The sequence below is a fragment of the Dreissena polymorpha genome, chromosome 2 (genome assembly GCF_020536995.1).
Source record: "Dreissena polymorpha isolate Duluth1 chromosome 2, UMN_Dpol_1.0, whole genome shotgun sequence".
NCBI classification, from domain to species: Eukaryota; Metazoa; Mollusca; class Bivalvia; order Myida; family Dreissenidae; genus Dreissena; species Dreissena polymorpha.
In genome coordinates, this window is record NC_068356.1 from 94,059,996 (window position 1) to 94,072,758 (window position 12,763).

General features: G+C 35.6%; 1 protein-coding gene across 3 annotated transcripts; it reads right to left on the minus strand.

Annotated features, from left to right (window-relative positions):
• Window positions 1-2,377: 2,377 nt before the first annotated feature.
• LOC127868102 (D-beta-hydroxybutyrate dehydrogenase, mitochondrial-like) lies at window positions 2,378-9,153 on the minus strand. 3 transcript variants are annotated; one of them, XR_008043887.1, is made up of 7 exons: window positions 8,845-9,153; window positions 7,580-7,701; window positions 6,448-6,526; window positions 5,773-5,925; window positions 5,287-5,480; window positions 3,303-3,646; window positions 2,378-2,820 (listed from the first exon to the last, which is right to left on the minus strand). XR_008043887.1 is itself a non-coding variant. In XM_052409701.1 (7 exons), the coding sequence occupies exons 1-6, from the start codon at window positions 9,053-9,055 to the stop codon at window positions 3,383-3,385; spliced, it is 1,023 nt and encodes a 340-aa protein (XP_052265661.1). In that variant the 5' UTR covers window positions 9,056-9,153; the 3' UTR covers window positions 2,378-2,820; window positions 3,355-3,382. The 3 variants fall into 3 exon arrangements, 2 of the variants coding, with proteins under 2 accessions (XP_052265661.1, XP_052265660.1); XM_052409701.1 differs by having other exon boundaries at window positions 3,355-3,646; XM_052409700.1 differs by having other exon boundaries at window positions 3,407-3,646; window positions 8,845-9,151.
• Window positions 9,154-12,763: the final 3,610 nt, after the last annotated feature.

Here is a 12,763-nt window from a genome sequence, read left to right on the forward strand (position 1 = left end):
CCCAATTCCTTTACATCCTAATGAACAACAGAATAATCGACAGCAGAAACTGATCGATATCCATTCAGGAAATGAAAAACGGTACACTTCTCAAAAAAAAGTCACGCATAATATAAGAAATCTTTACACCACATTTTATCTCCAATACCAATACCGATAGAGCAAACTATACTATTTCCCTGAACTAACTAACGCAGTCGAATGTATGTCACTGTGAACCACATTTTTCTTATCGATCTGGACGGAGCGAAAACGGCTGAGAACGCGGGTGGTGGTTGTTGTTTATAAGAAATATCACCAGTTTGTGTTGTTAAAATCCTATGGACGTTTGTTAGATATATCAACATATAAGTCATCTACGCGCCCGGAGGCAGATGGGGGCTATCGATCTAGGCACACACGTATTTCTTGATGCCAACACCTAGCCTATGACGCTGTTGTAAGATGGTGTTACAAAGTAATCTAAGGTTGTCAAGTAGCGTGATTAAGTGTCAATTGTATCAAACATTGCATTAAAGAGACTCGCTCACAGTATTTGTAAATTGTTGAACTTGCGAAAAATGTACTTTTATGAATTAACTAATAAAACTGTAGTATTGGAATAGTTAAAGTTAAATAGCAAAACAAAAACTGAAAATTAGAGATGAACCTTCAGGAATAATATCTTTCACTCAAGTTTTCGATATAAATAGCGTATTTTAAAGTTTTTGTTAGTAATGGTCCAGATTATTGTGTTAAAGGGTTACAAACATTATTTTACCGATTTCGATTGATTGCTTATTTATAAACGAAAATATTTTGATTCATTTTTTCTTAGTCAGAAGTCCTTTTTCCCGTATTGAATATAAAGCACACAACATTTATTGAATCCATGTATTTTTCGTTTAACGTTTGTGTCGTTTTGTCAAACTAAGACAATGTCTCTTTAATAACAGCATACACAGCAGTAAATATGGATCGTTTAACATGATAATAGCGCTCCGATAATTTCAAATCCTTTCTTGAAAAACATAATGGGCAGTATCGAAACTGTTCATATGGTACTTGTTGTCAAACTTACAGTGAATGGGGGAAACGGTTTAAATTAGAATTTTATTGTAAAAAGCAATTCAATACAGGTGGGGGAGGGTGAGTAAGAAAGTGACAGTTTGTGACATGGGGAAGGGGAGTCAGGTCATGTGTGATGTCACACATTTATTTAAAAAAAATGTATAATTTATTTATTATTTCTTCAGTAGAATTTAAAAATAATTTTCAAAAAATTGTAAACCATTTTTAGTTAGTAAAGGGTTGAAAGAAAATCTAAATTATAATTTCGTTTTTATAAGAGGTTAACACGTGGATACATATTCATACTGCTCATCGTAACAACCCTACAGTTATAAAAGGCTGTAATGTGAAAGTTCTTTTACCGGTAAGTGAAATTTTAATACGGTTTAATAGTGAATTGAGTTTTAGATTAAATTTAAATTAAGTATTAATTTTAAAAAAATGTTTGAAAGTGTGAGTTTGTGACGTACTTTAGGGAAGGGGGTCCAAGATTTTGTAACAGTTTGTGACATGCCGGGGTAAAAATGGTAAAAATAGCGTGACATGCTTTATCAACGACCCCTTGGTGTGAAATTCACACACATGTTTAAATTTTTAGATTTCAGAAATGTATTACACTTTTTAAAGAAGTAAAAGCAACATTTGAAACTAAAAAACCTTTATTATGAAATGTAACATAAAGTATGACTGTAGAGGAGGTTTGATTTCAAAGAGAAAATTCTACTATGGTTATATGTCAGTAACTGACATATAACCATAGTAGTATTTTCTCTTTGAAATCAAACCTCCTCTATATAAAATTTCAAATTAAATTCATTATAAATGTTTATCATCTACAAGACAGTTTTCACAAAAATGTTTAATAAGCTATGACTCTAGAAGAGGTTTGAATTCAAAAGAGAAAACACTATTATCGTTCAGACCTACGACCTTCTGTATCAGTTCCATCCATTCGCTGTTTCTCTTCCCTTGTCCAATCAAAAGACGTGTTACACCCACCATCAAAAGATGAAGCATTGAGCACAATGGGTAATTGACAGATCGGGGATGTGTGTACAAGGTGATAAGAAAACAATGCCTAGGGGCTTATCTCCACTTGTGAGTAAATTAGCGCTAATCCCCTTGTGTATCAGGGGCAATAAAACACATCTGCAGATTTGTATTGCAGGGAAGTGTACTGTGGGCCCTTTCATGTGAGAAAATTTGCAGTAGGCCCATTATTAAAAAATCATAACTCGACAGCCAGCTGGGGGGGGGGGGGGCGGGCCCCTGGGCCCAGTGCCTGGGTACGGGCCTGCAATACTATGAGTAATAAGGATTCGAAAAATAGAATAATCTACATTTATTGATTATTACCCTTTACAAAAACAATATCATAAAACACTTTTGTGACAAAAAACAAGAATTTATAAAAAAAAGCTTTTTTAACATATGCCTGAACACTATATGTGTTTGTACATGAATTGTTACTAAGTACAAATAATCGAAGTACAAAAATATATAACGTATTTCTTACTAATTAAATACGTCGTCAAACCTTATGGATTATAGCAGTGTGCATGATCATAAAATAAAAAAAGTGAAACACTTCCATAAATAAACATGCTGTAAAACTAATATGTACGCGTGAAACTTGCGCCATACAATGTCTACTTTGAAGTCATTATGATAGCATCAGACTCGTTTCTTAACAGGCGGGAGTGGTGATGTCTTCTCGATAAACAAATCCACGAACCCTTCCGGTAGAATTTCGTTCATTCTGGCGCACAGCTGTAAAAACAAATATTTTACTCACTCAAACCAGGCTTTGTTCTTAAGAACAAGTATTTTATTCCCACAATACCAGTGAACAACAGGCTTTGTTCTTAAGATCAAGTTTTTTATTTACATAATACCAGTGAACAACAGACTTTGTTCTTAAGATCAAGTATTTTATTCACATAATACCAGTGAACAACAGGCTTTGTTCTTAAGATCAAGTATTTTACTCACATAATACCAGTCCACAACAGGCTTTGTTCTTAAGTTCAAATCTTTTACTCACGCAATACCAGTCCACAGCAGGCTTTGTTCTTAAGTTCAAATCTTTTACTCACGCAATACCAGTCCACAGCAGGCTTTGTTCTTAAGTTCAAATCTTTTACTCACGCAATACCAGTCCACAGCAGGCTTTGTTCTTAAGTTCAAATCTTTTACTCACGCAATACCAGTCCACAACAGGCTTTGTTCTTAAGTTCAAATCTTTTACTCACGCAATACCAGTCCACAACAGGCTTTGTTCTTAAGTTCAAATCTTTTACTCACGCAATACCAGTCCACAGCAGGCTTTGTTCTAAAGTTCAAATCTTTTACTCACGCAATACCAGTCCACAGCAGGCTTTGTTCCGCCGTTTACTAGATACCGATACTCAGGGCGTTCGTTAGCGACGGCGTCATGCATGGCGTTAATGACCGGCTCGATGAACTTGGCGCTAGTGCGACTGGCACTCTTCAGTCCTTCAATCTCATCATCTATGTACTTCCTGCCATAGGCTGCTTTGATTTCGTCCGAAGCATTTTGCCAACTCTCTTCCAGAGCCGTCACCACCCGCTCGATCTATTAATGATGCCGAACAGGTTTTTGTGTATGACTGAATGATCAACATTTACTTAATGTGCACTTTTTTGCTAATATGTATCAATGCATTTTGTTTTAAGTTTTACCCTATTTAGCTCAAATCTTACATTTAGAGATTTAGACACATGTCACGTTCGTCGATGATTCACGTGTACGGTAATCATGTATCTCATACATGTGATAATTTATCAAATAAAGCGTGTTTTATTGCCTCTATTACTGTCCGATGCTCACTTTTCAGTGGCGAAAAGGTCCACATAAGAGGACACACGCTCAGTTATTGCGCTGATATTATCACGTACCGTCTTAATGAGTCGCTTTCATGTGAGAATATAAGAATAAATGAAGCTATTTTAAGCATATGCCGTCTTTATTCGTTTATTGTAGATAATGATTACTACTAATTAGCGTTTATGTTAACGTTGTAATTAGCATGTTGTAATGGCAATACGTTTTCGGGAGTAATATGTGCTTATAGATTAAAACAATATGTCGTTGGCTGACATGGTCATTTTTGTCTTAAAAAGTATACATAGTCACTCGCCGTCTTTAAAAGCATCTACTGTCGAATTTACTTTCGTGACATGTCGTTTTCATGTAAGAGTGGTAATTGCTCCAAACAAGAGCGTTTCCGGACTATGGACTATTGCGTTCTTTAAGTGTACTGCTTGTTAACACTACAAGCAGGAAATAGTCCAAGGTCCCGAAAAACTCTTGATTTGGACTGTTTGCTACTGTAACATAGACAATGTTCGTTAAAAATGTACTGAACACGCTGCATTTGATAAATGGCTACATGTAAATGTCAAATAGATGGCGCGTGACTTTATCAGCGTGACAGTTATTTGTTTATGTTTCCATATGTTTAAAAAATGGTTTATCAGCTAAATCGGCTAAATTAGGTGCATCGCCTAAGTTAAGACAAATACCACTTTCTCATATATCAATGTAAAACAAGTAATCGCATATATACATGTAACTATTAAGCGCAATTAACGATGATAAAAGATGTGATAGAATCTCAAAACCATTTTGATGCGATTCAACACCCATGTCACTTAGTCAATACGTTTGAATGTTTATTTATATATGTAGTGCACTTTTTAGCGATTGTTACAAATGCCAATACATTCACGTTAAGAACCAGGACATACAAGACGTGTCTCCCAATATATTTGACCTTTGGCCTCAAAGGATGACCTTGACCTTGACCTTTCACCACTCATATGTGCAGCTCCATGAGATACACATGCATGCCAAATATCAAGTTGCTATCTGCAAAATTGCAAAAGTGTATATTAAAAGAGCAATTTTGACCCATATATTTGACCTTTTACCACTCAAACTGTGCAGCTCCAAGAGATACACATGCATGCCAAATATGAAGTTGCTTCAATATGGCATTAGTTATGCCAAATGTTAAAGTTTTACGCAAACTAACAAACAAACCAACAAACAAACCAACAGACAGGGCAAAAACAATATGTCCCCCACTATAGTGGTAGGGGACGTAACAATTGGTGTTTTATTTATATGTCCTTCATAAATAAGAAAGTATAAAAGTTCATTAAAACTCGTTTTATCATTACACACGTCAGTCATGATTGGATAATACTCACGTTCTTATCGTTTAACATTCCGGTGATTCCTCCGAAATTGCCTGGCTCAACTATAACGACCTTTATTCCGAACCGTTTCATCTCTCGACGTAATATATCTGAAAACGCTTCTCCTGCCCATTTGGTTGTCGTGTAGCAAACGTCGGCCGGCAATGCAATGCGGCCTTTGACACTTGTTACGTTGATGATTCTTCCTGTGTCGGTAAATTGCACGTTTTATCTAAAATCTACGGCATACACTGATACAAGTGTGAAGACATTACATGTATTATGAAGCATTTCATTTTGCAGCTTTATGTCAAATAGTTGAGTTGTATATATGATGGACATTTTCGTTTAGAATAGTTATAAGCTTGTTGTAAAAATATTATGGATAAGGGGAGATACTCTTTTCAAGTTCAATCGAATCGATTAAATTTTATGAATAATGTGTAAATATTGTGCATTAAGTCTATAATGATTTTTTTTAAATTTTTATCTAAATACCTTTAGATTTTCTTAAGAGTGGAATGAAGGCCTTGGTTATTCGGACCATGCCGTAATAGTTGACGTCCTCCACTCTCCTCATGAGGTCGAGGGAGCAGAACTCGATGTCACACAGGTAGTTAATGGCTGCGTTGTTCACCACGGCCCACAGACCTGACGTTTAACAGCGAGAACGGTGCACACTTACTAGCCCGAAGTTAAAAACAACACACACTTGGGTTTACATTGTATGCATGTACATTAAAAGCACGGTGTATGGTTACCCAACTGTTGTTAAATATCAATACAAACATGGTCAATGTCCACGTGCCTGTACTCAAAACATACACACGGTTTGCCCGTACAATAGTACGGAAAGCTCAAACATGAGTGCATGCTAAATATATACTAAGAACAATTCACGAACAAGTGGAGAGAGTGCAGGAAAACTGTTGCCAAAATATAACCATCGTGTGTGCCAATACATATGTATTAAAAACATAAACACGGTATACGAACATATACACCAAATACGGAGTTGAAACGCACGGTGGCAGCTTTCAACGGTTGAAGCTATGGCTCAAGCAAAAACAATTATATGCCCACTGTAATTCCATGAATTAAATTATTGCCTTATAACGGGCATGCATGTTTTCAAAAGCAACATGTGTTTCCAATTATTCTTCTGCATCATACCATTTTGGGGTAGGTTTTCCTGCACATGCTTCAATGCCTTCTCCACATGATTATCCTTTGTCACATCCAGTTTTAATACCTGAAAATTCACGTAATAATATTAATTTATTAACTATGATAGCATACAGCCATCTCGTGTACGTTCTTTTGTCTGTAATTTGCTAAAACATATAATATTACTTTTTCAGTTTTGATGCAGTTGCGTTAATGTAAAATTTGCTTTTATACAGTAATACATTCTTTATAGCTTTAGTATTTATCTAACTCTCTCACACACACGCGCGCGCGAACGCACGCACGCACGAACGCAAACATACACACAAACCCACAAACATGCACTAAGTTTAAAGAGTCCACTTTTGTCTTTATCTTTAATCTATTGTTGGGGCCTAGCTCTAAATATTGGTAGCGTATTAAAGTTAGGCAACAATGAGTTATCAAAATAAACAATTTCTCCAAGTAACTCATTTTTTACATCACCACCGTTAAGATGCAAAAAGTTTAGAATAACCTCAGCATTCGCGCCACAGTGATGACGTATACACAGCTTACACAGTTGTACGTATTCAAATGTACATGTAGTTAAAATACTTCGTCAGGAATAAATACTCCGTTCCGTTACACAGACATGGATTCTTTAAATTAACTGAGGGTTACGACTGGATAATACACTTAATACACAAATAACATACAAATAGGATAATGCAAGTTCAATGCGCGGATATTGACATCAAACTATTGAGTTATAACAAATGTAAACAAAAGGAATACAACTCTCGCTTATGAAATAAATCGTTAAGAATGGAAACGGATTAAAGTGTTACTGTGCATATTTTAAGAGAAACTTGGACCAAGATGACAAGCAACAATGCCTTATGTGTGCTTGTAATTTATTGTCTGTTAGTTTTCTTGGTCCAATACAACAAATGAAAAACATCACACCGTCACAGAGGTAGTGTACTTCACTATGATTAGACATCACCATTGCTCTTAACAAACATACTAAGATATTGTAATAGACAATTCACGTGCGCAAGTTTCAATTCAACACAAGTGGCAATGAGCTAGCTGAATAACTGTGTTATCGACAAAAATATTATGATTTATAATGATATTGCAAAGTACAGTTTACCTGTAAAGTTTCACTGTCCTTCCTTTGAAGTGATTTGGCCCCTTCGTCGTCCGGAAGATAACAACCAGCGAAGACGGTGAAACCATTTTGCCATAACCGCAAGGCAAGATAGTGTCCGAAGCCTTTAATATAACAACCTTTTATAAAACCGAGCTTTGAAATCCTAAAGGTCTGCTCTTCGCCGAGGTATCAAGCATTTTCTCAGAATCAAGGTCAGTCAATGTAATGCTTCAATGGCGGCACGATCAAATTATGGTAAAATAAAAAAATATATAAGGAAAGCATAGTAATACAGCCTAAGTTTTCACATTCTAAATGTCTGATCTTGTCCGAAGTATAAAATAAAACAAGCTGCCATAGAATCAACGTCAGGCAATGTACTGCTTCAATGGCGACACGATCAGATAATGGTGGAAACAAACAATAATTAAATCATAGTAATATAGCCTAAGCTATCAAACCATAATGGTCTGCTCTTGTCCGAAGTATAAAATAAAACAGGCATGTTGCCATAGCATCAAGGTCATGTAATGCAATGCTTCAATGGCGACAATATCTGATAATGGTAAAATAAAACAATAATGAAATCATAGTAATATAGCCTCAAGACCAGGTAATGCCAGAAGTATTCAATTATACGATGCTGTCATAGCGAAAACGCCAGATAGAGCCTATCATAATACGGGGTTAGTTAAAGGTTTAAAGTGTACAGCTATGTAAAAGCCCTAACATTTGAAAGGAACGATGACATTACAGTGATATATCACTTATATCAGTAATGTACAGTGATATACATAGCTCATCATAAATACGTTTAAGATTCAATCGCAGAACGAATAAATACAGAAAATATGTCAGAGACGAAAACAGTGTGTTAAAAATATAAATATTAACCCATTCATGCCTAGCGTCCTGAAAAAAGGACATTGCAAACAGCGTAGACCCTGATGAGACGCCGCATGATGCGGCGTCTCATCAGGGTCTGCGCTGTTTGCTTGAAGGAATTTCAGTAAGTAATATTCTTAATATAGAAATAAATATACTAGACATCCCTAATTTTGGAAATAAATTGATCCAATTTAGAAGGATGGGAGAGTCCACTAGACTTAAATGGGTTAAGGTGAAGCAGTAGCTGTTCATGATCATTATAAGAAAACTTAGTCATGTTAATATACTCCACACTGCTCATGTTTCAATACATATCACGCTATGATAATCGCCTTCTACTTAACGGTAATGATGGTCAAAGAAACAAAGTTACTAACCTGTGTCACATCCTGTTATCAGTACACCTCGACCTTTGCCCTCGACGAAGCGAATGCCATTACGAACAATTTTCTGATAGGTCACGTAAAACACTACTAGAATAGCCCCGTAGAGGTACGCCTCTCGGATCAGCCAGTACAAGATGAATCCGGACACAAGTAGAAAACTGTAGAATATATAAGTTTCCTTGTTCTCCTGCGATATTTGCATGTTTAAAAAGTGCTAAACTATGTACGTGTAAAAGCTGTTAATATTCACAGTCAATTTATGAATCTGAACATTAAGCACAATACAATTATCTGCAATTTAATGATAACGACAGTTTCAACGTTGAGTCTCATGTATATATTATCTTAGCATGATAAGATAAATGTAGTCTTATTTAATGTTAATCAGTAATGTAACTTACTTCCAGACCCGAAAATGAGAAGTTTACACAAAGTTGTGTGATGGTTAATATGTTTAAACGAAAACGTGACAGAGTTTGATCAACAAACGCAATATTAAAAGGTCTCGTGCTATCACGGTGATGATCTATTTGCATGTTATTTCGAATATTTGAAGGATTTTCTTTTATGAGGAACATTTAGACTATGATTTTGGACAAAAACACAATCGTGAATAAATACATTTTATACCAAAAGCAAGACACCTGTTTCAAGTCCAGCTTTTTACATTCGACGAATGGAATTTTAAATGTTTATACTTGCTTTGTAATTGTTTAAGAATTTAAGCTGTTAATGGCAAACCCTTACCATCAATTTTATCATTTTATAAAGACAATTCAACCTACAACCTGCACTGTATGGAACGGTTGAACTGTCGTACTTGGCGATTTGAAAAAAAAACACAACAAACTGGCAAGACGTAGGCTGTCGACTGGTTGGTAATGACTTAAAATACAAACTGCTCTATTTTAACAGAATATGCATAGACTTTAAAAAATCAATTTTTGTCTACCATTTTTCATACCGAAACGGTAAGATAGCAGTTAGATAACAAGCGTCTGCATTAATCGTAAATGGCTTTGTGTACTGTTATAAACTGCGACCAAATAATCAGAAGATTCTCACATGTCAAGACTTCGTTATCAAGAGCATATTGGATTTAACTTATGTTTACAGTACACAGGTTTCACCGGATAAACGTCAACAAAAGTTTTCCCGCACTATAAATGAACAGGTTTGTAAAAGGTATACACACTTCCACAATGATGAAGTCTATTCGACACGACTGAATAATTTATGTATGTTTGTGCATGTATTTTTATTTTTTTAATAATCGCAAGACATTTTCGGAAAAGGCAATTCAAATCTGTTCGTTATTCGAATACAAGACGTCCAGTATACGGCTCCAGTATTTACCAGCGCCCTATAAAGAAAACCATTGCAGAAAACATGGTTGAATGCTCGATTTTGATCGTTATACATTTTATTTTCTACACAGCTAAGGAAATAATACTTCTATAATCGTCCATAATCGCCTCTTCCCGGAGAAGCAAATAGTGTTTGTATCGCTCACGCTTGACAAGTTCATCTAACTTTATAATGTGTATGCTTCTAAGGGCGATGCTGCTGATAGCTGTCGCTCTGTCAGTATGCATGTCTGTATGTTTGCGTGTTTTTGCGCAAATTCCTCCACTCATAACTTTGCCCTATCTTGATGGATTCTGAAATTACTTGGCCCTAAGGCCAAAATCATTAGACGGCATTATGCGTGTAATACACGTCACTCTTCTTCAAAAGTCAAGGTCACACAAGGAGATAAAATGCCAAATTTGCCACTTCCTGTCTCATCTTTGACTATATCACAAATCAAAACCAATATATGTCTACGTGTCGCGTTTAACTCTCGTCTACTTATCTCAACATTCAAATTTATACTTAGAGATAAAAGGTCAGTGTTGGTTATATAACAGACTATAAATTCCTGTCTCATTCTATTTGCCCGATATTGCTTTATTTAAAAATAATTCAGCACAAATGTAATCCTTCATAAGACGACATGTCGCTTGTAACAATTTCCCATACCTTAAAAAACAAGGTCACACTTTGAGTTCAAATGTAACATTTCGCCATAAACAGCGCGTCGGGTATGTGTCATTCATCATGCAAAACTATGAGGACATGAGTGTCGCGTGGTTTACCCGTCTCATAGTATTGAATGTTACGTCCAAACGTCAAATTTAGCCATAAACAGCCTGTTTTTCAAATAATCACAATTTTCAGACAAACATTTAATATGCCCCATGGACACTATTTTTGTTTTTATTTTATTTTTTTCTAAATGTATGCCTTAATCAGTCAGAATGTGACACTTTTGATACAATACAAATGCAATATTTATCTAAACATAAATAGGTCATACTCAGTGAGATGTAATTGGACTTCTTTAAACTATGACGTTAATAACAACGCGCCACGTTTTTAAAACACTCGGTATTAATGGTGAGCCGATGAGTTGATATATGATAAAAAGAAGCCATTCGTAAAGTGTATAAAGTTTAACATTTGTCAATTACAATATCAGGGTGCAGAATCAACGGGGTTTCCTGTGTTTTACACACTGGCTGGACATAATATAAACACACCGTTAAGAACTTTATTTTTGCAAATATCTTAAGTTAGTGAAATACATTTGCAAGACAGTTTTTTCGTGCAGTTTGTCCCGATATTTTAAATAAGAATAAATCATTGAATACGTCTGAAATCGTTCACAAAATTTCACGTTAAGTGAGACAAAGTCGTATACAATGCATGGAGTAGATACCACAGGTGGAAGTAACGTACCCTGGAAGGTATATGGGCCTAGGAGCCTAATATATTCAAATACATATATAAACTCATTTTAAATGAGAGAAAAATTGACAAAGAGCCATCAAACAAAATCCCCACTTTCTGATATTGGAATCATAACAAGGTCATTAACTAGACTTTATCATAAACCTGTCTTCGCGGGACGCACACATGTACAAAATAGCTTTAATCCAAAGCACCCATTGGTCCTCTTATGGGCAATTGGACAACCTTTCAAAAAATTACTTCAAAGAAATCTGTCCAGCTGTTCACTCACAGTCGGCCGATAACCAAGCAATATTTCGAGCCCGTTTTTCAATGAGAATAAATCTTGGACAGACTTTCAAACAATATTTTTGAGTGTTCTCCCCTTAATCGATAGCTTGCGTCCTATTCCTTTAAAACAACGAGGCATGTCAAATAATGCATACTTATGAAACCACTTACCCCTATAAACTAAATCCAATACAATAATAATGATTAAGTATTTTTCATTTATTTTCATTTGTTAAAACGTCGTTGTTGTTGTTGATTGGATGATTCTGTGCCTGGCTCTGTCAGTGTAATTCACTGCAAAGCCGGGTTCAAGAGCACGTGATTCTAGCAACGGAAATGAATTTCAAGTAAATCAAAAAGGGTTAAAACAGTTGTTGCAAAGAAAATATAAACTTTTGGAATAAGTTTTTAGGGGTAAGTGTTTGCAGGAAATCGTCAGAGAAAGACATAATTGACTATCGATACACACAGTTTTGCTTTCAAGATGAGCATGAAACATTAACGAAATAGTAAAGTGTCACAATTAGATGAAAATCGTTCAATTATCTAACCACACATGTTTGCCGTACTCGGTCAGCGCGTCTGGTAATCGTTCATGAACGCCTGAAAAGGCTACCCTTATTTCCAGTCTATATGTGCTACATGTATTTATTCAGTTTTATATCGAACAGTATTTTGATAAAATGTGCCATTTACAACTCGCAATGAGATTTTTAAAGATCAGCGTCATGTGAAAACGGGTCTTATGCCATATGCGTCCATCATGGCTATATCCAACCCAGCCTGTGCATCTCTCTGTCTGGTCATGAGATACATAATATGACCATAAAACCTTAAGAAATTCCAT